This window comes from Amblyraja radiata, chromosome 31 (assembly GCF_010909765.2).
Source record: "Amblyraja radiata isolate CabotCenter1 chromosome 31, sAmbRad1.1.pri, whole genome shotgun sequence".
Taxonomy (NCBI): Eukaryota; Metazoa; Chordata; class Chondrichthyes; order Rajiformes; family Rajidae; genus Amblyraja; species Amblyraja radiata.
The window spans coordinates 12,342,425-12,369,642 of record NC_045986.1 but is presented as its reverse complement, the minus strand read 5'-3'; the positions used below and the strand labels follow the sequence as shown (position 1 = coordinate 12,369,642).

The 27,218-nt window shown below is 42.6% G+C and overlaps 1 protein-coding gene across 8 annotated transcripts in view; it reads right to left on the bottom strand.

The window, feature by feature from the left end:
- Positions 1-27,218, bottom strand: part of rere (arginine-glutamic acid dipeptide repeats) — a 530,103-nt gene that overhangs the window by 114,589 nt on the left and 388,296 nt on the right. For all 8 annotated transcript variants that reach the window (XM_033048501.1, XM_033048500.1, XM_033048503.1 and 5 more), the window contains one exon: positions 26,927-27,025. In XM_033048501.1, the coding sequence (XP_032904392.1) occupies positions 26,927-27,025 (99 nt within the window). The remainder of the gene's footprint in view (positions 1-26,926; positions 27,026-27,218) is intronic.

Below are 27,218 nucleotides of genomic sequence, written 5' to 3'. Positions count from 1 at the left end.
GTTCTACTGTAAAAGTGGAATCTAAAATGGAGCACAGCGTTCAGTGTGGATTATTCACCACGCTCGAGGGACTGATATTTGACCGAAAGGGATAACGTTTGCAGCATAACACAGTAAAGTCAGATGCTGTATTATATTGGCATTAGAATGATTCATTAATCCCAGTTGGTTTAAGATGATCCTAAAGCAATAATCTAGAAATAGCAAAAGCAGAATTTAAAACCATTATAAATGGTGCCGTCTATTCTAAAATGGAGTATTTGTGATGAGATGAACTAAAGTACCAGGTCATAAAATTGGGATAAAAAGTTAATATAACGGCCAATGTCAAAGCTATCAACTTTCATACAGCCAACTTCCGATGCCCATGGAAAACATATTATTCACCTTATGATCAATAATCATCTCTCAATAGCAACAAATTCTAATCTCTTCAGCAATAGTGTCTTCCAATTGAAAATCATTAACACATTGAAAGAACACCCAGATTTTCAATTAATTATGTTTATTTGTCATCAGCTGTTTGCCCTTGCTAATGTAGAGAGCAATATTGTTGCTCTGGTGCCATTCAACTAGACAATCGATCTCCCTCCTGTACTCTGATGCATTCTTACCTATTATTTGACCAACAACAATGGTATCGTCGGCGAATTTAAAAATGGCGTTAGATCTGAGGCTGACTGCACATTTATGGTGATTGAGTGACCACTGCCACTGCACCATCAGAGAAGCCAATTGCTCCATCGCTCGCCTGCACTTTGGAAATTTGGACCACCCGACCTTCCTCCTTCTTCATGCAAACAGGCAGCAACCAAAGAGCACGGACTGAGGACGTCGTCCTGAGGTGCACTTGTGTGGATCAACCAGGAGGGGGTGTTGTGCTATTCCATACTGATTGAGGTCATGCTATTCCATATTGATTGAGCCATGGATCTGGTTACATGGGGCGGAGGGGGCCGGAACAAAGACTCTGAGTTTGGGAGGTATGATGGTGTTGAACAATAAATAACATCCTGACAAGTGTTTCTGTTGTCCAAGTGGTCCAATGTAAAGTGGACAGCCAGCGAGATCACATCTGGGTTCACTAGTGTGGTGGTAGGTGAACTGAAGCAGATCCAGCTCAATACTGAGCAGGAGTTGATTAGTGTCATGGGGTGATGTATAACATTAGTGTTGAGATATATATCATTTGTGTTGAGATGGAGACACTCCCTGCACATTAGTGACAAGTCATATTCCTGGGCGTAAATATCACTAATAATTTGTCCCGGTCCAAGCGCATTGGCACAGAACCACCAATTGTTCAGGATTGTGCTTAAATTGCCTGAAAACTGGGCAGGCTAATGAATGAAAGAGAAATAAAAAATAAACAGAATCCTTCCGTGACTGGCACACAGGTGGGAGAGAAGGAGATGGAACAATTGGTTTATGTGAATCGGTAAATGTCCCCATTTGCTGGTCAAATTTATGAAATAATGTTTATCATCCTTAATGTATGGTGCCGTGCTGCCTGACTGCTGCCGCTCCCAGGGTTCAAACCTGACCTCCTGTGCCAACCATGTATAATTCTACCTGTGACTGAGTGTGTTTCTTTTGGTGTTCTAATTTCCTTCCATATCCCAAAGTGATGATGAGAGACAAATCACTCCTCACTGTAGACAAGCAGCAATAAGAGGGGGAACGGGAATGAATGGGGTTGCTCAGTCAGAGCTGCTGTGGATTTGTTTGGCTGAATTACATTAAGTGATGGATTTGACTGATAAACAACTCATTTGCTACAATTATTCTGATCATTTACACTATCAAATATTTTGCAACCAAATAGATTAAGAACTGAACAGACCTAATGTGTTCACATGCATGTGTTCGCAGTCCCCTACTATACTCCTTATACACTCATGACTATGCAGTCAAATTAGGCTCTAACTCCCTCTACAAGTTTGCGAATGCCACCATTGTGATGGGCCAGATCACAAACAATAAGATGGTGTACAGGAAGGAGAGAGAGAACTAAGTAACATGCTATCAGCCTTTCACTCAATGTCAGCAAGACAAAGGAGCTGGTTCTCGACTTCAGGAAGCGTGGTGGAGAACATGCCCCAATCAGCAGTAGATGGTGTCAAGATGGAAATGGTTGAGAGCTTCAGGTTCCTTGGCATAAATATTACCAATACATTGAAGTGACAGCCAAGAAGGCACACCAACGCCTCTACTTCCTCAGAGACAGAGGAAATTTAGCATGACTCTCACAAATGTCTACAGATGACACATAAATAGCATACTGTCGGGTTATGTCACAACGTGGAGTGGGAATAGCTCGACCCAAGACCGCAAGAAATTGCTGAGTTGTGGATGCAGCCCAATCCATCACACAGACCAGACTCTGCATAATTGACTGCATTTACACTTCACGCTGCGTCGGAGAAACAGCAAACAATGAAAGATTTGTCCTACCCCTGTTGTTCCTCCTTCTCCCAGTTCTCATCAAAAACATATAGAAGCTTGAAAGCACACAACAGCAACTTGGAAATAGTTTTCTTCTATCTGGCTTCTGAACAGTCCTTACATAAGCTCGGGTACACTCCAATTTACCTCACCGCATTGAGATATTGATCTTTGTCACTGGGACTGTTGCGCTACAATGCTGAGGTATATTCTGCACTCTAACTCCCTTTGCTCTACCTTTTATCCTTGAATCTGGTTTGATTGTATTCATGTACAGTATTATCTGATTTGATCGGTTAGGCTGGGACTCTGGAGTGTCGGAAGCTGAGGGGGTGACCATATTGACATACAAGATCATGAGGGGTATGGATAAAATGAACATTCACCGCCTTTCTCCCAGGGTAGAGGATTCTAAAACTAAACGGCATAGACTTAAGATGAACGAGGAGAGATTTAAGAGGGACATTTCTGGGGCAGCTTTTTCCACTCTAAGAGATTAGTGTACACTATTTCTATGTTATCCCACTTTCTCATCCACTCCTGACAGACTAGGGGCAATTTAGAGGGGGCAATTAACCTCCAAACCCACACGTCTTTGGGAAAGTGGAGCACCCGGATGAAAAGCACGTGGTCACAGGGAGAAACCCAGAATAGTTACATGTTCCGTGGCATAGTTCATTGAGCCTGGTATTTCTTCTGAATATGTGTTCAGCAGAAACGTAGTTTGCAAGGTGAATGAGATGAATCTGAAAATTCTCTGCTGCAATGTGATTACTATAGTTCCAAGCTCAGTGCAGATCTCAGTGAACAAACTTTATCAAAAATCTGAATTTTCTATGAATCCATCAGGTGATCTAGGCCTTCATTTCACCTTCAGTCAATCTGACTTCCCCTTCCTCCCGCTGGAACACAGGAATCCCAATGAGACAGAGGTGAGACAAATCTAAACTGAGCAAGTCATCACACCCAGCATAGTCCAAGACTGTGGTATTCAAGATCTACCTTAACCTTCTGTGTCCATTTGATAAGTCAAGGTTGGTTCCTATGTTGGGTGATTGATAATGGTGCAGATGGCTTCTATTGTGATTGACCAAGGCATTTGTCAAGGGCTGATGTGGCCAAGGATACTAAGCCTTTCATTTCATCATAACAGACGTCACTGGATGAATGTGCAGAGATATTTTCTGCAGAGATATACTGTCAATGAACACATCTTCGAGCCAGACACAAAATGCTGGAGTAACTCAGCTGGACAGGCAGCATCTCTGGAGTGAAGGAATGAGCGACGTTTCGGGTTGAGACTCTTCTTCGGATATCTTCGAGCCATATCACTGTCAAAATGAATGTGCAGGGTGCTGTTGTAAAGGTGGAGTGGCTGAGAAGTCTGCATAGTCTAGTTTAGTTTATTGTCATGTGTACTGAGGTACAGTGAAAAGGTTTTGCTGTGTGCACTATACATGATTACAATTGAACACAACTAGTGTATAGATACATGGTAAAGTGAACAACTATTTGTGCAAGATAAAGTCCAGTAAAGTCCGATTCAAGATAGTCTGAGTGTGTCCAATTAAGTTGATAGTAGCTCAGGACTGCTCTCTAGTTGTGGGTTGGATGGTTCAGTTGCCTGATTACAGCTGGGAAGAAACTGTCCCTGAATCTGGAGGTGTGCGTTTTCACACTTCTGTACCTCTGGCCTGATGGGAGACAGGAGAAGAGGGAGTGGCCGGGGTGAGACTCATCCTTGATAATGCTGCTGGCCTTACCAAGATAGCGTGAGGTATAAATGGAGTCAATGAAATGGAGGCCAAGTCACTGGATTAAGAGAGAGTTAGATAGAGCTCTAGGGGCTAGTGGAATCAAGGGATATGGGGAGAAGGCAGGCACGGGTTATTGATAGGGGATGATCAGCCATGATCACAATGAATGGCGGTGCTGGCTCGAAGGGCCGAATGGCCTCCTCCTGCACCTATTTTCTATGTCTATGTTTCTATGAGGTTGGTTTGTGCACCTGTCACATCTGAGAGCTGTCTTTTTAATTTCTGCCTCAGCATTTCCCAACTATTGCAGGTTGCATGTGGGACAGAAAAACAATTTTTACTTATCAATGTCGGTAGTCACTACTTGAAATCTGTTCACTTTGTGTACCCGCTCTTTAGTCGTTTCTACTGTGTTTTATGTCAGTCATTCCAAACTACATAAGAATATTTTGCAGAAATGTCAGTATTAAGTGTAGCCATTCAAACCACTCAACAGTCAGGGCAATATCGTCTGCATGTTCCAGGTTAGCAAACACCTCTTGCTAAGGATTGCTGACAGCAGACCTGTGGATTGCAGGATCTTGTCCATTTGTGCAATGAGCCAGTTTGAGACAATAGGGGATTGACTCATAGAACAGTACAGCACAGGAACAGGCCCTTTGCCCCACAATGTCTGTGCCAAACATGATGCCAAGACCAACACTTATCTGCCTTACATAATCCATACCCTTATTTTGCTATGCCCTTTATTTTGAAGAAGGGTCGCACCCGAAACGTCACCATTCCTTATCTCCAGAGATGCTGCTTGTCGCGCTGAGTTACTCCAGCTTTTGCGTCTACCCTCTAGTTTGATCCTGATGGAAAGATCTTTCATCTGATTCATGTTTGCGTAGCGAATCTTCATTAGTTTAAAAATCCTTTATGGTGTTCCAACCTTATGGAGGAAAACCTGAAGAGCACTATGGACAGATGTCAAAGGTATCCCTTGTGTCTCTGAATGCCGCCCAAAGAAGCTGCCAAAATTAATATTTTGGGTCACAAGAGCCCAATCAACTTGATGGGTTGTTAATGGAATCCTAAACCGTTAATTTTGACTTGCCCACAGAACGGACTCCAGGGCACGACAATAATTTGATGACAAACAGTTATTAAGCAGCGTCCTTGGAGGATGGCAGAACCAGCAAAGTATGGTTCACCATCACCGACCATACCACCTTCGCCAGTCAAGTGATGCCATCTTGAATGCCGTGACTTTTTTTTTGAAAAAAAGATGCATGTTGTAATTGTTCGGCAACAAATTCACGATTTCCTTGTGCAAACCCTATGGTTTGTGCATTTTTATACTCGTCTTACTGGCTGGTGAAGAATCAAACTCCATCTTCCACGTTAACCCGCTCGAGTGGCACATGGGTTTCTTGCCAAGAGAGCGTGATAGGGAATTGGGGGCTAAGGTAATGAATTCACTTAAGTTAACTAGTTGGCTGCATCTTCAGCTTGGAGCAGAGGGAGTTGTTGGCTTAACAGCAAAGCACATCCTTGCTATATCTACATTTCCTGGCATTAAGCTCGATTGGCACATTACTCATGACAATCCAAGAAAGACTTCTTGGCTGATGTTTTCATGATAGTTCAAAGTTATGAAAATAAAGAGCTGAGATTTTTGGTAAAAGATCTCGCAATTGAGGAAACTAGTTTGAAAAATTGATTTGGAAACCATCACATTTCCATTAAGAATGCCTTTTCTCAGAAAATAGCAGTGCAAGACTTACCCAGAGCCAAAGAATTCCAGGAAATTAGGGGCCATGAATACAGTTCCTCATTAGATATTTTTAAAGCTTGTCGTTGTTAATCATATTAGTGCAGCAGAGTGGTACCGCTGGTGGACCTGCGACTCACAGTGCTAAAGGCCCGGGTTCAATCCTCACCTTGGGTGCTGTCTATGAGATGTTTGCAAGTTCTCCCTGTGACCATGTGGTCCAGGTGCTCGCTTTCCTCCCACATCATATAAGACACGTGGGTTTGTAAGTTAATTGGCCTCTGTAAGTTGTCCCTAACGTGTAGGGAGTAGATGCGACAAATAGGTGAACATAGAACTTGTGTGAAAGGGTGATCCATGGTTGGCATGGACTTGGGAGACCTGTTTCCATGCTGTATCTTTCAATCACATGTTATTAATGATCTATTTTTCAGATTTTGTTTCAATTGTACAAGTTGAACCAGGGTTATAAATGTACAGGAAGGATCTGCAGATGCTGGTTTAAACCGAATATAGACACAAAATGTTGGAAGTAACTCAGCGTGACCCGCAGCATCTCTGGAGAAAAGGAATAGGTGACGTTTCAGGTCGAGACCCTTCTTCAGTACGAAGAAGGATCTCGACCCGAAACGTCATCTATTACATAAAAATGTATACTCTTAAATATGGCACAAAAAAGATTGTATTATCAAACAACAGTCTCCGCATTTATGAAATGTAACAAATTCCCGAATTATATGCTTCCTTTGATACTTCTCTGTTTAAAGTACGTTTGTTTCTGTCAATTTCCACCAATAATCTGTCTGTCTTTTCATCTTTTTTTGGTTATTTTTAGTGTGTTTTAGAAGTTTGTGTTAATGTTCTCTGGTTTGTTTAATGTGGGGGTGGGGGAGGGTGGAGGGGGAAACTTTTTTTCAATCTCTTACCTTGCCGGAGATGCAATTGTTTTCCGGATTGTATTGTAGTGAGATCAGGCAGTTTGAGCCAAATGTTTTTTACTAACAAAACAAACACAAAAGCTCGTAAAACCGCGTACCTAGTCTAGCTAATGGATACAGCTCCTGTCGATGCGAGGAGCGCTAATTACTAACTAAAAGCCCACGAACGAACCCCCACGGTTGCGTGACAGTGCCGACCAATGACGAGGGATCTGACTTCCCAGCCCCACCACTCGGTGCCGCTACAGTATTTCCGGTCGCTCTGCGGCCTAACATCAGGGAGCTGGAGGCCTTGCTCGGGACTGACTTTGAGCCCCACCGCGGGGACGTGGACTTACCATCGGAGCCAATCCCTTGCTTGAGATCGACGCTCCAACTATCGAGGAGCTCGTAGTCTCGTGTAGAGACCGATCTCGGGAAGCTCCAAACGATGCAGAAGGTTCGACCAGCCCCGACCCGGGGTCGATCGCCTGGCGCGGGGGAGCTGAGATTCCCCCCCGATGCAGGAGCTTGATCGCCCTGACGCGGAGGGCCCGACCGCCGTCTACAGGAGCCAAGATCGTCCCGTCAACGGAAGGCTTGAGGACCACAGATGGCGGGAGAACAAAGAAGGGAAGAGATTTACCTTTCTTTTGCCTTCCATCACAGTGAGGAATGTGGAGGAGTCACTGTGGTGGATGTTCATGTTAAAATGTATTTAGTGTGTTTTGTTGCTTTTTAATCGTGTGACTGTGGCAAATCAAATTCCTCGTATGTTGCAAAACATACTTGGCTAATAAAGTATGATAAAGATATGATTATGAATTGGTGCTTATCAAGGTGAGAGATATAAATTGTTCCGTTTTAAGTACACATTTCCAGGTCAGTTATATCACATTTCATGGTATATAAAGAACCTGCTGCCGAGAAGGGCACTGATTGCCACACCAATATGATGTTTTCCTATTGCCTATGGTGCTGCTTGAACGATAAACTACCACCTAATGTTTTTAAATTAGTGACAGCTTTATTAGAGATGAGAACAGCATCAAACTCTCTCAGACTCATTACATAAATGTTATTGGCCATACCAGGAAGTTATCATGGTTGTGTAAAGTCTGTATCATGGAAGTACCACAGGATCATTATTGTTCCTCAATATTTCAGCATTCCAACATCCAACCTTATATACATGCAAGATATTGCATATTTTGTCGAACCTCTAACACTATCGTAGAAATTTTCATTCCCAAGTTAAATCTGGAACTTGATACCACACGCATGACAGCCTCCCTGATGCTACTTCTGAAGCATGTTCCAACTTGCACCAAGCCTTGCTCCTCAGTGCCAAGAAATGTGGTGGCCTATTCTGGCACTAAGTTAAGTAGCACTTTGATTTAAATATTTGCATCCATACTTTGAAATCTATCCACAATCCACTTGCTCCTTGTGTCCTTAATCTTCTCCAGCCTGATGACAATCCAAGATCTCTGCACTCCTTTAATTCTGGTCACCTCATCATCCCAAAATTAAACTCTTCCACCAGAGGATCATACCATTAATTGCTTTGCTCTTAAGTTCAGGAAATCCCCCACTAAATGTCTCCATCTCTTTTCATTTCAACAGTCCGTTGAAACCTACCTCTATGACCAAGCTTTTGTTAATCTTCCCAAATATTTCCCTTGGTGGCTCAGTATCAAGGTAAGTATATTGTTATATTAAAGTAGGGGCTGTGGCAGCTGAGTTGTCATTCACATTTTTGACTGGATGAGAATGTACTATAGTGAAAACACAAGGTGCTGAGAAGCTGGAATTGGAGCAAGTATCAAACTGGTGGAGGAACTCAGTGGGTCAGGTCGCATCTGTGGAGGCAAAGGGATGGTCGACCTTCCAGGTCATACGTTTATAAAATACAGCAGCAGAATTAGGCCATTTGGCCCATCAACTGCGCCATTCAATCATGGCTGATCTATCTTCGCCTATCAACCCCATTCTTCTGCCTTCTGCCCATAATTCCTGACACCCATACTAATCAAGAATCTGTCATTCTCAGCCATAAAAGTATCTATTGACTTGGCCTCCACAGCCATCTGTCAACACCCTCTGATTAATGAAATTCCACCTCATCTCCTTTCTAAAGATACGTCCTTTTATTCTGAGGTTATGGCCTCTAGTTCTAAACTCTCTCACCCGTGGAAACATCCTCTCCACATCCACTCTATCCAGGCCTCTACCCAGGATAGATACCTTACATCAGATTATGCTGAAGATGATGATGAGGCACAAATCTGAACCTAGGCATAGGTGTGGCATAAACAGCATTAACAAGTCCATTATATTGTCAGTGGATACCAGTTTTAAGATACCAGTGGTGAGATAAAAGGGGTATGTGCTTTGATCCAGAAAATAAAAGTATTCCATTGATTTTTTCAAAATGTTTTCAATATCCTAACTGTGGCTACAAAATGGATTCCAAATATAAGCTCTCCTTGCCAGAATTCATCACGCTGCCCATTCCAAAGCTGTGCAAACATTGTGCAGGTCCAAGTTCAGAGTTAGGTCTCCTGCAATCGCTGGTTGGGCTCTTTGCCATTGGACTTTTGACAGCCGCCCCCATTTTGATTGATGCACTCTCCCCTCACTGTTACCACCACCCACTCTCGCCACCTACAGTCTGTTCATACCATTTTATTTTTAAACAATGTTAAGTGGCTTGATAATATGAATAAAGCACATGGAATATGCCCAGGACTTGGGGAAAAAAATAAAAAAACAGATGCTTTCTCATGAAGAGGTTATTTTCAACTTCCCCACAGACTTCATTGCTGATCATGGACTTGGACACGTGATATCAGGCTTTCTAACCACAACTGTGCCTCTTTGTTGCAAAAGCAAATACAAATGTCCAAACTCCAGGCAAAAAAAACTGCATTGAAATTTGTGGTTTTAATTGTAACTATAAGACCCACCAAAAACCGAGAGGATATCGGTAGTGACTACTTTCTATATGGTGGTGTGAACAGAAACTTGATTGGACCGTCCTCCCAGAATTTTCAGGAAAAATAAACCCAGATTTGGCAACTACAAAACCTTCACTGTAATGCAATGTCAAACCTGAAAGGTTTATCCTGTTTCTCTCGTCACATATGCTTCCTAACCCGTTGGTTATTTCCAACATTTGCTGTTTTGATTTCAAATTTCCATCATCTGTTTTCTTGTCTTAATTTATTGCATTTCTTTCCAAATTTAATGGTATTTTTACAAATTACCAAGATGGCCATGACACCAATTCTGAGGATAGGGTTGGCTACTTGCAACCTAAAGGGCCTGTCCCACTTTCACAACGTAATTCACGACCTTTTTTACTCGTGGACATTTTTCATCAGGCTAGAAAAACGCCGCGACCTACTTGATGCCACGAGTACCTACGACTAGCCATCACAACCTACCTACGACCTCCTACTACCATGCTGCGAGTATGAGTCCAGGGCAAACTCGGCAGAGGTCGTGAATTAGGTCGTGAAAGTGGGACAAGCCCTTAAAGGTACTACAGGTACTTTGCATCTCAGCCAGTTGGAAGTCCTGCTCCAGGGAGTTGAATGTCTGATATTGGGGAAAGGGGCAAATGCAGGCAACAATTCCAGCCAAATATTATTTACACTTTGCCCATTTCAGTCACAAAGTCTATTTTTTTAATGGAACTAAGCATCAAACCAATCAGACCATTGTTTGTTGAAGGAAACAGATGGTTAGGGGAATTTTTTTTTAAAGGTTTCTTTCTAGGTCACAAGTAGGCCGGAAATATTAGCTAGAAATCAATGGTGCTTTGTTTGTTTGTATTAGAAACTGCATTACTCTCACTTGTGTCCAGCTTACTGAGTTTGAGATGAGTCGACCTGTGGGAACATATTCCAAACAACAATAGGACTTTATTACACCATATTGTCAGTCACAGCAAGCAACTTCTGATTGCTATTAGTTTAATTCCTACAATGTTCTCAAAGACTGCTAAATTGCTGTATTTTAGTTTATGAGTGTAAATGGTGCCAATCAGCTGCAAGTAATTTTGAAGGGCACTTTTGGACTGAATATTTTTTCCTGGAGAATGCCAGCTGATGGTGACTCTAGTAGTGCACATGTTTCCAGTATGATGTGTTTAAGATTAAAGTATTAAAAATAGCCAAATGACAGGATGATTTTTCTCGAACAATATTCAGTTATTCCTGTATTTATTCTAAAAGGGATCATCGATCCAAAGGCCAAATCGTGTGCGTACTGTTAATCTGAAACAAAACTTGATGGGAATATTCTGCAGGGATAGAATTAATGTTTCAAATTGCTGGTTGTTCCGAAATAAATAAATCCTAAATTAATTTCACATAGAGGATGGTGTATTGAGCTGCCGGAGATAGTGAGAGATGCAGATAGAATTATAATGAACAAAAGTTATTTGCGAAGGTTAATGCACGGGCAAGGTTTATGGGTCAAATGCAAGCGAAGGAGGTTAGCACTTTGGTCAGCATGGACAAGTTTGGCTGAAGGGCCCGTTTCTGCGCTGTATAACTCTGTGAAAGATTATCAACAGTTATGTTTGCAATGGGGCATTGAGGCTTGCTTAAGAGAGCCTGCTTGGGCAGTAATTCTTTAAACACCAGGTCCTCCCTAGGTTACGAACACCTGACTTATGTACAGCTCGTACAGAGGAACGAACATATGCGGGACTGACAGGATAGAATAGCGGGCTGCTGTTGGGCTACAGGCATCTTCTGCTGTGTAATACTTCTGCTGTGCAAACTGTTGCTCCGTTTGTGCAATTTCTGATGATTGAGTGCCCTTGGATTAACTACAATCTGCCTTTGGCATATATATTGCTGATGGCCACATTTCCGACTTGCAAACTGCTCAGGTTACAAACAGTTCTCAGGAAAAGAGCCCTACCGTAACCTGGGGAAGGCCTACACTCGACGTACATCTTGATGGGTTATGGCGGTGAACAGAATTAAAAGGAAATAACAACGTATAAATCGGTGATTAACTCCAATCCATGTCAGTAATGATGAGTATGAAAATAGTGGAATGCCACAAAATCAGACAGAACATACTAGAAACACTCAGGACATCAGGCAGAATCTGCAGAGAAATTTCAAATAAACGTTTGATGAAAGGTTACTGATCTGAAATATCATTTGCTTTTTTGCTTCTTTCCGATTTCCAGCTACAGTACTTTCTTCTTGGATTGTTCTAAAACTCACCCAGTTTACTGATGTCCTTAATGAAGGAGATCTGATGCCCTATGTGGTCTGGCACAAACAGCTGCAAACTCACCAATCTTTTTGACTTAAATTGCCATCTGAAAGAGTTTCACAAGCTACTCTTTTCAGCCTGAAGAAGAGTCTCGGCCCAATACGAAACCTATCCATGCTCTCCAGCGATATTGCCTGACCTGCTGAGTTACTCCAGCAATTTGTGTCCTTTTTTGTATTAATCAGCATCTGCAGTTTCCTTGTTTCTACTCTCTTCAGTGGGTTGTTTAAGGATGGACAATAAATGCAGACCGTGCCACAATGTTCCCATCCAATGAATGAACTGAATCATTGGATTTCACAGATGCAGCACAAAGGTAGAGTTACTGTCATAGACCTGGGTTCGATCCCGACTACTGATGTTGTCCGTACGGAGTTTATACGTTCTCCCCGTGACCGTGTGGGTTTTCTCCGAGATTTTCGGTTTCCTCCCACACTCCAAAGACATGTACATGTTTGTAGGTTAATTGGCTTGTTTTAAGTGTAAATTGTCCCTAGTGCATGAAGGATAGTGCTGGTCGGTGCAGAATCGGTGGGCCGAAGGGTCTATTTCCACGATGTATCTCTAAACTGAACAAAATTAATAGACATGAATGCTCCATCACGTTGTGATGTAGCACCAAGATTGCTCTGCCACAGCTCAGAGCTGTAAACTTATTTTTCAAAGTATACACCACTTACGAGTCTCGATTTTCAATCTAGTCAGCAGTGGATAGATTGGATCGCTGCCTCACCTGAAAGGACAAAGATTTTCCAGAGTGCTCTGGATAACTCCTGCTGGCGAAGGAACCCTAAATGCTGAAAAAGTGAAAGCAAATGCTGTTCAGAAAATCTTCATTAAGTTTCTTTCACGGGACCCATTGTTCATGAACACAATCCTCCTTCAGACAACATCTTTGTGCTTGCAACTTCTTGCTCAACCATTTCTCTTAACGGTGCTGGATTCCCACCAAGATATGACACATTTTGGAAGGGAAAGTCCCTGCGGACAGACAGACAGGAAGGCAGAGGCTCGCACAGGCAAACATAGACAAAATGATGGCCTTATGCACTGACAGGAATGCACAGGCCCAAGCACAGTCGAAGACACGGGCAATAAGAGAAATGCACACCACACCAATACCGAGATGACCAACTATATATTCAGCACTGGGATTCCAACCTCTCAACATCTGACAATCAAATTAATTTAGACATTCTGTCCGAGTAGACAGTTGGACAGAAACCATAATAATCATACTTATCTTGAACTATCAAAATTTAATTACCTTCAAAAGACAGTTCTAATATATAACCGAAGAGCAGACTTGGGACAAGAATATTCCTGTCTGTAATAACTTGAAACTGATTTCACAACTTATATATTGTTCCTTCTATCAAATGAATTAATTTAGTAACTTCACCACTTCAATAGGATTCGTATAATAAGCTCGGCAGAATTCAGGTATTGTTCCTGGTTTACAAAGAAAAAATATCTGACTGTTTGCAGTACATTTAACACATGCGCCAGTCAAAAGAACTGATGCACCAAATAGACTCCTTCCCTGCTGTTACTCTTCTGTGAAATGTAAAATTAAACAAAGCCATCATCAGAATATATTTTAAACATGCAGAATAAAACCCCCACAAAGCACTGTAACATTAGCTTCAATGGAGAAGTCTAGCTTGAATTTTAAACAATTTCAATTAGCCCTGCCTGCATACTGATAATCAACCATATGAATCCTAATTAAGGGCTTAGGCATCACGCAGCGACATCATCACACAGCACAGAATAGCAGTGAACTATGCCCTCAGATGACATAAACAGAATCAATAACATATTCCCAACAAGTGACTGGGTGTGTTACTGTCAGCTACAGATTCACCGCAAACCCCAGCATTATTTAAAGATGCCCACCATTTTGTGGGATGTGGACTTCGCTGGCAAGGCTGATCAGATCAGTTATTGCTCCTGAATTAGTCCCTGGACTAGCCTACTCAGAGGCCAATTAAGATTCATTGATGGGTGCAGAATCAGACATAGGCCACATAAGCAGAATTCACATGAGTGAACCAGATGGGTTTTTATAATAATTTAGTGGTCTTGTGGATTACTGTTATTGATATCAGCTTTTTTGTACCAGACCTATTTAGTTAATTGAGTTTAAATGACCCAACCACTGTGCTGTGATTCAAAATTACCCCCCAAGATCACCAGCCCATGTCACTGGATTCGCACACGGTAACTCCGTCACTTTGCTATATCCCCAAGTTAAAAAAGCTAATAAATAATTGAGAGTTTCTGGATTGATTGGGCCAGGAGACTCTTATGGTGAAGAGAGGATAATAGAAAAAATATCACTGATTTCTCAATGCACCAAATCATGGAGAAGGCAGATTAATAAGTAAAAATCATTGCCTGTAATCCAAAATGCAGAAAAAAAGAACTACAGATGCTGGTTCATACCAAAGATAGACACAAAGTGCTGGTGTAACTCTGTGGGTCAGGCAACATCTCTGGAGGAAAAGGATTGGTGACGTTTCAGGTCAGGACACATATTTAGACTGGAAAAGGGACCCAAAACGCCACCTATCCTTTTCCTCCAAAGATGCTGCCTGACCCCCTGTGTAGCCAGTAATCATCTGATGTTCGATCAGATAGGTGCAAATAATAATGAAACTTTAGTAACTTTACCCAGCAGCCTGCCATATGTCTGTAGTGTGGCTGTAGTGATTGGTTCACATAACATGGCACTAAGCACAGAAACAAAACTTGAGAAAAATAAACATTTTTACGAGTACAATTGCTCACACATCCCCACTGTTCCAGAATTGTACTCATTTTACCCCCTCTTCAACATGAGCACACAACATGATATTTTATGTATGTTTATTACTTTGGTTCGAGGTGACCCCTGTTCCATTTATAGTGTTTTCAAATTCCCACTTTCCTAAGCAATCACTTTACTGCTTCCTAAGTCCAAGTCCCCTTCCACTCAACTGGGAATAACAAATTGAGGATCCAGTTAATTATATCAATACCTCCCAGGGCCTGTCCAAATCCTAACTGAGCCATAAGGTTCAGCCCTGTCAAAATTGTTCCTTATCTTTTCCCAGCCGATGTCTTCGTCTACTTTGGTGCAAAGCAGAAAAAAGGTGACAAATCGTTGGCTGTGGAGACGACGCTTAGAATTAAGAGAAATTTGAAAAAGTTGGAAAGTGCAATGGAAAGAATGAAAGGAGGCTAATAAACAATGCACGATTCAGGGAGAAACAGACGTACAGAAATTGGATCAAGCAAGGTTAAAATAATTAGAGGGAAAGGCAAGCAGAAATAATTACGAAAACAGGAACTTTAAATTTAATCCTCAAGCAACACGAAATGGGAACTTAAAAAAAATGTAAATGTCAGATTAAAAGAAAGATTCGTCTAACTACAGACAGCTGTTTACAAAATCAAGACCACTTCAAACAGTGTTCAGTACTTCATATCAGTATTCCAAATGTCATTTTGTGAAGGCTGATTCCTGAAAAATTCAAGTTAGTACTGTGATATGTTTCAGAAATGGAGGTAACTTAATTTTGAGTAGCGAAAGCAGAAATCAAACAGACTTAAATTTTTAGCGATGTAATAGGTGGTAAATAAGAATAGTTTTCGCTGCAAGAGCAGAAATGAATACCACAAACAATAAAGGAAGATGGTCAAAAGCCAGGGGGTATGGATTTAAACGGAAGAAGATTGGAGGAGAGAAGTAGGAAAAACAAATTCATTTGGAGTATGGTCAGAATCCAGAACTCATTGCCTGAAAGTGTGATAGCGGCAGAAATCTTCATCACACCTATAAAGTACTTGGACAAGTTTGTGAACAACTGTAGCCTGCAGAGTTAAGGGGCTGTCCCACTGCGGCGACCTAATCTGCGAATTTAGACAAGTTTGCGCTCGACTCAAACTCGCACCATGGTCGACACGTGGTCCTAGGAGGTCCTATGAGGTCACTGGAACTCTCCTTCATACTCGCGGCCTCAGTTAGGTCGCGGAAAATGTTTCAGCATGTTGAAAAATTTTCCGCGAGTATAAATTGGTCTGCATGGTTCTTTTTAACTCGTAGTGCAGTGGAGCGGGGTCGCTATTTAATTACAGGCAGTCGAGGGCAGCCGTAGGCAATCTCCTTCGCTGGCCCGGGCATTTTAATTGGCTCATTGAAGTTTTCAGGACCAAGGAAAACGACCGGTAGGTAAAATGTCCGCTAAACTTTATTAAACGTTGTCTGACTTCTTAAAAGTGTCTCCACTCCTTCTCCCCCCTTCTCTCCCCCCCTCCCCCCCCCCCCCCCCCCCCCCCCCCCGCGCTCTCTACAGGATTTACCGTACACTGTGCAGCCGTCTTTTACCTTCCTTTTCATCGCGGGTGTGAATTTCAGACAGCGCTCCCCCGCTTTCCCTGGTCCCCGCCTTTGCGATGTGTTTGCGCACGCGCACGCGTGTGCGTGTGTGGTCGATCCAACTCTTGGATTCATCGCTGACGGTCGATCCAGCGAGGTTTTCCAGGCGAGTGCCCTCGAGCTTGAAGATCAAAGACACTCTTCTGAACTCGCGGATTAGGTCGCTGCTTTACAGATAAAGAGCTGAAGGTGAGATTCAGCAGATATTCTTTCCTGACTATCATACACACAATATACAAACACATACACAATAGACCACATAGACACAGTACACCGCAATAGACTACAGACGCACCATAGAAAGCATTTTATGAGGATGCATCACAGCTTGGATTGGGAACAGCTCCACTCAAGACCACAAGAAATTGCTGCGAATTGTGGACGCAGCGCAGACCATCACACAAACCAACTTCCCTTCTATTGAATCCATTTATACCTCACACTCCCTCGGCAAGGCCAGCAGCAAATTAGACATTAGACAATAGGTGCAGGAGTAGGCAATTCGACCCTTCGAGCCAGCATTGCCGTTCAATGTGATCATAGCTGATCATCCACAATCAGTACCCCGTGCCTGCCTTCTCCCCATATCCCCTGACTCTGCTATCTTTAAGAGCCCTATCTAGCTCTCTCTTGAAAGTATCCAGAGAACCGGCCTCCACCGCCCTCTGAGGCAGAGAATTCCACAGGACAAGGACAAGTCGCATAAATCTTTTAAGGTATTCATCTCCAACACAATAAACTATTGTTAATTAATTAAAATATAAATATAGCGAGAAATACAGAAATATAAATCCTAAACTTGATCCCTTACAATTAAGGTCAAGAATCCCATTCAAATAAATTGGGCAGTGGTGCACAATGCCAGGTGTAAAAGCAAGCCAGATGCCAGGAGTATTCAGTCTATCAACTCAAGAGGTAATGGATGCGGCTGGACTCAATGGTGACAACTGACCTTCTGCATGCACCATAGCTCTGTGCTGCAGTGCATGGAATAAGTGGTTTGGAACGCACTCACGTGAGCATTGCGGTTTTTCCAGCAGCTTTCCAAGGAACTGCTTCAACCAACCCTCAACCCAAGCAGGATCGCTGTTTCAAGTTAATGACCTATTATAAAAGATTTTTACACAACCGTCCAGCTTCTTTCAGTGCTGCTTGACCTGCCGAGGAGCCTCAACACTTTATGCTATTAGACTTTCAGAAAAAGAACATGAGAAATAGGAGCAAGAGTACATCATTTGCCCCCTCAGCCATCTCCATCATTCAGGTGGAACATCGCTGATCCTCACTCGACATCTTTTTCTGCCCACTCTCTAAATCCTGTAACATGCAGAAAACTATCAATTTCTGTTCTGGATGGAACTGCGACCACTTCCGCAGGCTCTAAAGACCAACTTCCCTGAATGAATGTGTAGGAAGGAGCAGCGGGTGCTGGTTTACACCGAATATAGACACAAAATGCAGGAGTAACTCAGCGGGTCAGGCAGCATCGCTGGAGAAGGTTACGTTTCAACTCCAGTCTGATGAAGCGTCTTGACCCAAAACGTCACCTATTCCTTCGCTCCAGAGATGCTGCCTGCCCCACTGAGTTACTCCAGCATTTTGTGTCTACCCTGAATGAATCTTTTTTTCCAACAGTCCTAAAAAGTCTATTTCTCTCCCCTCCTCTCCCCATTCCCCCTCATCCTCAGTACTATTATTATTTTTTCTATCTTTATGTTACATCATTTAAAGGAGAAAATATTCCAGTAATTTCTAACAGGTTTCCCCTTACATTCACCTACATCCCTTCTTCTAGCATCACAATGCGCAACTCTTCAAACCATTTGTCTCACATCTTGTCTTTTCATCTCTGGTCTTTGTCCACCATCTGCCTATCACCCCCCCTCGCCCCCCACCCACTTGGATCACTATTACCTGCCTGGTATTGTCCTGCCCCTCCTCTCTTCTTCTTCTAGCATCCTTCCACCCGGCCCCCCCATACAATCAGTCTAAAGAAGGGCCCTGACCCGAAACATCCCCTATCCATGTTCTCCAAAGATGCTGCATAACCCGCTGAGTTACTTCAGCACTTTGTGTCTTTTTTTGGAAGCCAGCATCTGCAGTTCCTTGCGTTCCCAAAAGCTGGTGTCACGCTTACAGATTAGCAATTTTCCCCTCTCCCTCCTTTCTCTTAAATATTTTGGACATATCTGCTGTCTTCTAATCAGAAACCAATGCAGAATCCATAGTTTAGATGGATGGTAACAAATGTGCCCATTATCTCTATTGCCACCATTTCACAAAACTCTGGGGTGCAACCGATCATCCAGATCCTTGAGATGTATCAGTTTTCAGGTCCAGTAATGTCTCCAGTTGTATATGTTCACCAATACTAGTTTATATTATTTCTTCATTTGCACTGGACCCTTGGTTCTCATGTATTTCTAGGAGCATTTCTTTTTTTATGTCTTTTGTACGGACAAAGTTCTTGGTCAATTTTTCTGCCATGTTCTTATTGCCCATTATACATTCTCCAATCTATGCCGGTAATGAATCTTACTTGCCCTTGCTCGTCTTTTGCCTACTTATAAAATCTCTTTGCAACTATGTCAATTTTTTGGTCATCCTCTGCTGGATTCTAAACATTCCTAATCCTCACACTCACTGCTTTTTCTGGCAATGTTGTAGCCTTTTCCTTGGATTTAATGTTAACTCCTCCAGCAATGCTTGGTTGGAACACATTTCCTGTTATGTCTTTACGCCTTAAAAGAAATGTATATTTGTTTAAGTCATACATTATTTGTTTAATTGCTGGCCAAAGCCTTGTCATGTCATGCATTTTAATATTGTTTTATAATTTACCACATGCTACTAGCCCCTCATATCTTTAGTTTAATTTAGTCCAGTTTAGAGATACAGCGCAGAAACAGGCCCTTCAGCCCACCGAGTCAGCACCGACCAGCAATCCCCGCACGCTAACACAATCCTACACATACAAGGGACAATGTTTACATTTATGCTAAGCCAATAAACCTACAAACCTGTGCGTCTTTGGAGTGTGGGAGGAAACCGAAGATCCCGGAGAAAACCCACGCGGTCACGGGGAGAACGTACAAACTCCGTGCAGACAACACCCGTAGTCAGGATCGAACCCGGGTCTCTGGCGCTGCAAGTGCTATAAGGCATCAACTCTACCACTACGCCACCGTACCTTCCTTTCACATCAAACTGTATCAATTTCAAAGAATGCATAATTCTATCAGTTTATTATCATCCTTTCTTTGGAACATATTTACCTCAAGAGAATATCACAAATGAATTAGGATCTGGACCAGTCCATTTGGCCCCTCAAGCCTGTACTGCCATTTAACATGACCATGGCCAATTTGATTGTATCCTCACCTCCACATTTCGATCTACCCATTGTAATCTTCACCAGCCCACCCCCCCCCCCCCCCCCCCCCCTCCGCACACGTGCTTTTCAAAAATCTATGTACCCCTGCCTTTAAAATGTGCAAGACTCGACATTCACCACCCTTATTGAATAACCTTTCTCCATTCCACAGTGCTGGTTACAGAAATAGCCTCCCCCCCACCCAGTTACTCAAAATGCAGATCCGGAAATCCATCTGGGGAAGCCTGGAGCGTACAGCTGACCTGCTTAAGAGTTAAAGATAGAAATAAAGGCTTGCACTCGCATGATGCCTTTCACAACCGTAGCAAGTTAGGAGGCACTTTTGAGATAGTAAAATACTTTTGAAGTGTGACGGCAGCTGTACAACAAAGCTGCTCCCCAAGGCACACTGTTCACAAAGGGAAACCTTTTGTTTAACTCAGCAAGTATCCCACCATTGGGACAATTATCTAATCGAGACCAAATCTCTGATAAGCGCAGAACACATGCTTTTGAAATACTTTAATTACCAATATCATTATGCTTATAAAAAATTGATTTGAATTCAATTAGGTCCCAGCTGATCATCAAACGGAGACGCTTCGAGGTATATTCACTGACAGATATTTCAGTCTGATCAAATACGCTTTGATAGCATACCAGTGGTGTAGATGTCATATCCGATTACACGTGGAGCTATTATGTGAACAGTTAGCTAGGTAAAAGTTAAGAAGTACTAAAAGCGATGGTGACTGAAATGCATAAATTTGTATGAAGGCTTTAGAAATATCAGCATAGACCAGTTGAGCAGAAGAGCCTATTTCTATGCTGTAAAATTTATGTAATAACAATAAGACCGTCATGCAAACAGATGGATTGACATACCTAACCGCTGATTTGGTCCGTATGGTGTACAACAATAATTACAACCCACTCTTCAGAAATAACATTTCATATTGCAAAGGTGTTATCTGAAACAAGGTGAGTTAAGATTGGCAAACTGGGTAGCTGACGGAAATCTATTTATGCCATAGACCAAAACACTTTTCTTTCTCTCTCCACTTCATTTGGCACTCAGCGTAGCTGAGGAAAAAATGGCTTGAGACCACGCCATAGGAATTAATAGCAATGTCACTGCTTCAAGGGTGAAACGTTATGTGTAAAAGTACTGAGAATACCATGTTATGCGAGTCCATTAGAATGGAGTGAAGACTTCTGATAGAAAACGAACAGTCCTTTGTTATATTAATCATACGAACATTTTGATTTGATTTTGTCTGGGTAGTTAGGAATTCATTATGCAAAGTGCAAAGAAGCATTCCAAGTCCTCAACCTGGTTACTGTGGTGTCGGAAGGAACTGCAGATGCTGGTTTATACCAAATATAGACACAAAAAGCCGGAGGAACTTAGTGGGTCGGCAGCATCTCTGGAGAAAAAGAATAGGTGATGTTTCAGACTGAAGAATGGTTCTGACCCAAAACATCACCTCTTCTTTTTCTCCAGAGATGCTGCCTGACCTGCTGAGTGACTCCAGCACTTTGTGCCTATCTGGTTACTGTGGTGGTGACTGTGCAACTGATGTGGATGAGCTTGCCTGAGCGAACAAAGACAAATTAACAAAGCCCCTTAATCTGATCACCAAATTACACTCGAAATTCACTCAAGCTTTCTGTGCTCATAAATTTATAGTTCCTTCTAAATAACAGTTTCATCCTGCCGTTGCTAAGAAGATACCACCTCTGAAGAAGGGTTTCGGCCCGAAACCTTGCCTATTTCCTTCGCTTCATAGATGCTGCCTCACCCGCTGAGTTTCTCCAGCATTTTTGTCTACCTTCGATTTTCCAGCATCTGCAGTTTCTTCTTAAACACCACATCTCTCCATGGTTTCAAGTTTCATAGAAAGTTTATAGTTAAAAGGGAACAGAGTAAAAAGGCATCATAAATAGATTTTAAAATTGAGTTATGTAAGCTTTCATCAATAAATAATCCTCTTTATGTAGAGAGAAAGATTATTCTTTTGCAATTGAAAGTCTCATTTATAAAAAGTAAAGTGGAATTGCGCCACAGACATTGACTTCACTGTGTAGTCAAGGTCTCGTCATTTAAACCGGAGCAAAGGAGAGGATTTATTTTTGAAACGTCCATTATCATTATGAAAAAGCATTGATATCAATGTATGGATAGCATATCAATACAGCTTCTGCTACCTATCAAAATAGTAGAGACTGTAACTATAGAAACATGACATTTACTTGATCTTTTCTTATCTATACTTGAGTCTTTTCAAGAGCTCCTCAAGGAGGCTTTGGCAACTGGAAACTGAATTTTGCAAGGAAGGCATAAACTATTAAAGAGAGAGATCTAACAAGCAGTTAGATGAGGATCTAGCTACTATTGGACAAAGCACACATGAGAAAAATATCATGGTACATGCACCGTTGATGGCCTTATGCTTGGCCAAAAGGACTTTGAAACCCATGGTTTTAACTCTCAAACTGATTTAGTTCAGCATAGATTAGTTTAGAGACAGAGTGTGGAAGCAGGCCCTGCGGCCCACTGAGTCCACTCCGACCAACGATCACCGATACACTTGTTCCATCATGCACAATTTGACAATTTACAGAAGCCAATAACCTAGAAAAACCTAAACGTTTTTGGAATGTGGGAGGAAACTTGAGCACTCGGAGAAAACCCACGCGGTCACAGGTAGAATGTAGAAATGAGGCACACAGTCAGGATCCTTTCTGAAGGCACATTATTTTATTTCATGGCTCTAGTCCTCGACTCTTCCACTTGTGAAAACATCCTCTCCAAATCCACTCTATCCAGGCCTTTCACTATTAATTAAATTTCAATTTCAATTCCCCCCCCCCCCCCTCCCATCCTAGTGTCGTCAAACGCTCATCATACGTTAACCCAATTGTTCCCGGGATCATTCTCGTAAACCTCCTCTGGATGCTCTCCAACGCCAGCACATCCTTCCTCAGATATGGTGCCCAAAACTATTCACAATCTCCAATATGTTCTGACCAGTGCCTTATAAAGCCTCAGCATTACATCCGTTTTTCTATATTCTAGCCTTCTCGAAATAAATGCTAACATTGCATGAGCATTAATTAATACCAATTCAACTTGCGAATTAACCTTTTAGGAATCCTACACCAGTACTCCCATGTACCTTTTCACCTCCGATTTCTGAATCCTCTTTCCATTCAGAAAATAGTCTATGCCTTTATTCCTACTTACAAAGTGCACGATCGCACACTTTGCTACACTTTCTCTGCAGCTGTAACACGCTATTTGACTATATCATCTTTTTTGCCAGACCTGAAGTTCTCATGTGTGGTATGATTTGCCTGGCTAGCAAGCACAACAAAGCTTTTTCATTCTATCTCGTACATGTGACAATAAAGAAGAGAGTGGCACGGTGGCGCAGCGGTAGAGTTGCTGCCTTACAGCGCCAGAGACCCGGGTTTGATCCTGACTATCTTGGGTGAAATCTTGTAAGGAGTTTGTGTTTTTCAGTTTCCTCCCACACTCCAAAGACGTACAGAGGATGATGCGGAGGGAGAGAGGCGGAGGGAGAGAGGCAGAGGGGGAGAGAGGCAGAGGGGGAGAGAGGCAGAGAGAGAACATGGAGGGAGGGTGGGAGGTGCGAAGGGAGGGTGGGAGGGGCGAAGTGGGGGGGAGGGGGGGGAAGAGATCTGCATGTGTGTGTGCCTGCGTTGGTGGAAGAGTATTTAATTTAAATATAAAAGGTTGTTATTTACAAATCCAGCAAAATGTGCATGTGCATTTGTGAAATATGATTAAGATTTGAGCATGCAGCAAAATGATCTGTATTGGTCAGGCCGACTGGAAATGTGAATCATCTATTCAGAGCTGAGCAAGATCATCATTCAGGGCAATTTGTCCTGCGGCCACTCATGAAAATTGCACGAACGGTGTTTATTTATTAAAATAGCTATCAGCTGTGAAAGATTTTGACCTCTGGTAATTCCATATGAACATTTTAAATGTGTTGCTACAGAAATTTGCAATCCTGTCAAAATAAATTCAAGAGCTAAATGCGGAATAGTTCTGAACAATATTCAACGCTGACATTGTATGTTACATTAAGTCCTCCTTTGAGCTAAGAAAAGCAGATTTTGTACCATCTCTGGCAAGACTTGGACCACCAGGTGCAGATCAGCCTTGTAAACAGGATGCAGCTGTCCAGAACATTTCAAGTAGCTGCAACATAATAAGACCAGACACACTAGCATGTACAAAACATTGCTGGCACTGACATTCGGTGGATAGAACCATCAAATTCTTTAGTGCGCTGAAACTATGCTTTGATCGTCACAATTACTCGTAGGCAAGGTTGAGAATAAACAGAAATAAATTAATGAAATCAGAAGGCTCGGAAAAGCTGAATCTGCCAGAGAGTTTTTAAATCTGAGCCGTGACAGTCGAACAAAGGAGGGCACAGATTGAAACTAACAAAAGGAAATTTATGATTGGAGATTAGAACTGGACTTTCCTGGGTAAACTCGCTGTCAAGGGAACTAGACATGTTAATTAATTCAATGCTTTTTAAGAAAACAGGATCTCTCCTCTATCGTCAACTTAAAATTGTACAGATAATTATCCCCATATTTGACTGACTCATCCAACCTGGACGCCAGCAACTACCAGGACTTACCTACATTTTCAGCCATTTACAATGAGTGATCAGCAAAGATCATTGAGCTGAATCACTTTGACTGCTCGATCACCAGCCTCTCGCTAGCTAGGTCCCTTCTCCCCAGTGCTGAGTCTCCTGGTCTTTACATTTGCCACCATTCAGTGAACCAGCTCCACCAAGATATTTTGGCACTTAGTGGTGGGTGGACACAGCGGCTTCAGTCTGGGACTCAGGTTGGGGGATGGAAAGGGAAGCATGAACTGGGGCAGGAAAGGAAACAAATTTTTTTTTTTAAACCATTTTACGACCAAATGATCGTTTGTCCAAAATATCAGCCAACATATAGTTTAGTTTAATTTAGTTTACTGTATTTTGGACAAACAATTGTATGAAGATAAGTTTGGAGGTGTTTGGTGGGTTAGGCAGTATTGGTGGTTGGAAATGGACCATTGATGTTTCGGGTTGAGACCATTCATCTGGATAGAAAGAGTAGAGAGGAGATGGATGTTATAAAGAGGTGAGGGGGGCAAGAGCTGGCAAGCGATGGGTGGATCTAGGTGGAGTCAAGTGGGGGAAGGGAAGGTGGAGATAGCAATAGAGGTTGGGAGGGGACAAGTGGGGACAACAAAAGGCTTGTAGACCATGGAATCTGCTAAGAAAGGAAGAAGAGTGGAACCAAATAAAGAAGGGTGGTGGGCAGAAGGGAACAGTGGGGGGGAGGGGATAGGGGCCGCAGTGGGAGGAGTATGTGGGTGATGGGCAGAGTGGGTGGAGAAGGGGAAATACTGGGTGATAAGGAAGGGGGGGGGGGGGGGGCAGATGTTTGGAAAGAAGTAGGTGTGTGAGAGAACCTGGGTAGAAATGAAGGAGAGAGCAAGAGTCAGAGGGGGAACAGGTTACCTGAAATTGGAGAATTCAATCGTCCCATCATTGAGTTTCAGACTGCCCAGGCGGCAAGAACAAGCTGCCCCTGTTTTATTTTCAACAGTTTAAAAACTATTCCAGTCCCTGCTTTTTCCCAGGTGGGTGACAGGGAGCCCTTGTGCGTTGATTCACAGCTGAGTCCATTATTTGGGTGCGGGGAATGGAAGGCCATTCCTCACCCCAAGATAGTCGGCAGCTGAAAAGCATCACAGACGTGCCCGTGGCCATCACTCATGGAATGAATTAAATCGGTGCACCTGAGGGCCATTCACCTTAACCCATCCTCTTCTCTCCCTCCCCTCTCTCAACATCTAGTCAAACATGCCAACGATGATCAAATTCAGACGGGAGTTGATCAGCAACACCGACATTTCCCAACCATCTGCTGCTTTGGGGTGAATGACAGATCAATGCTTGCTCACATGGTCCAAGTCATTGTGAACGGAGCAATAGGAAGCATCCATCTTTACATTTAAATGACGAAGCAATGAAGAGTCCCATACCAGCATACAAAGTTAAAAACCCCTTATGCCCCTGTCCCACTTAGGAAACCTGAACGGAAACCTCTGGAGACCTTGCGCCCCACCCAAGTTTCCGTGAGGTTCCCGGAGGTTTTTGTCACTCTCCCTAATGGTCGAAAGTGGTTTCCGCGTAGTCGAGGCTTCTTCTATGTTCCAGCGATTATTTAAAAACATTTTAAATGGCCTCGACCGTTTTAAAAATCGGTAATTTTTTTAGTCGAAGCCGGTTGCGATGCTAGTTGAAGGTGGTTGCAGGTAGTGGAAGGTAAGACCTCCCTGATGGAATAAAACTGGGTGAAAAAAAGGTCTTACCTTCCACTACATCACATTCTAGGCTGAAACTTTCAGTTTATCCAAAAATCAACAGGAGGTAAGAGTGGCGTAGCAGTAGAGTTGCTGCTTTACAGCGAATGCAGCGACGGAGACCCGGGTTTGATGCCGACTACGGGAGCTGTTCATTCTCCCCATGACCTGCGTGGGTTTGCTCCGAGATCTTTAGTTTCCTCTCACACTCCAAAGACGTACAGGTTTGTAAGTTAATTGGTTTGGTAAATGTGAAAAATGTCCCGAGTGGGTGTAGAATAGTGTTAACGTATGGGGATCGCTGGTTGGCACGGACCCGGTGGGCCGAAGGGCCTGTTTCCAAGCGGTATCTCTAAACTAAACTAAAAAAACTAAAAAGGAGCAAGAAGAACTCAAGAACGTATTTGCACTCTCTCTTTATCATCTCTGCAGTTCCTGGGAAAGGATTTTTTTGCTCATAGTTTTAAAACAACACAAAAGAGAACACTGAAGCTTTCTTAGCTTGCTTCACAAATGAAAGTTGAGTTTCTTACCATTTCATCCTCAGACCAGCATTTTTCAATCAGTTTGGGCACGGGCTTCTTAACCAGTCGCTGCAAGGCCTTCCCTGCGTCGTAACTGCTCTCGTGTAACTAAAAAAGGTTCGGGGGAAGGGAGGAGAAGCAGAAAGAAGAACGTTACCAGAGCAAAATAAATGCTAAACAGTAACTGGAACAAGATAAATGGTTACCATATCTACCTTTTATGCAAACAGGTTCCATTTAGTCATCACAGAAGTTGGAATAATGCAAAATACAACCAAGATTCGGTTTTGTCCATGTAAAT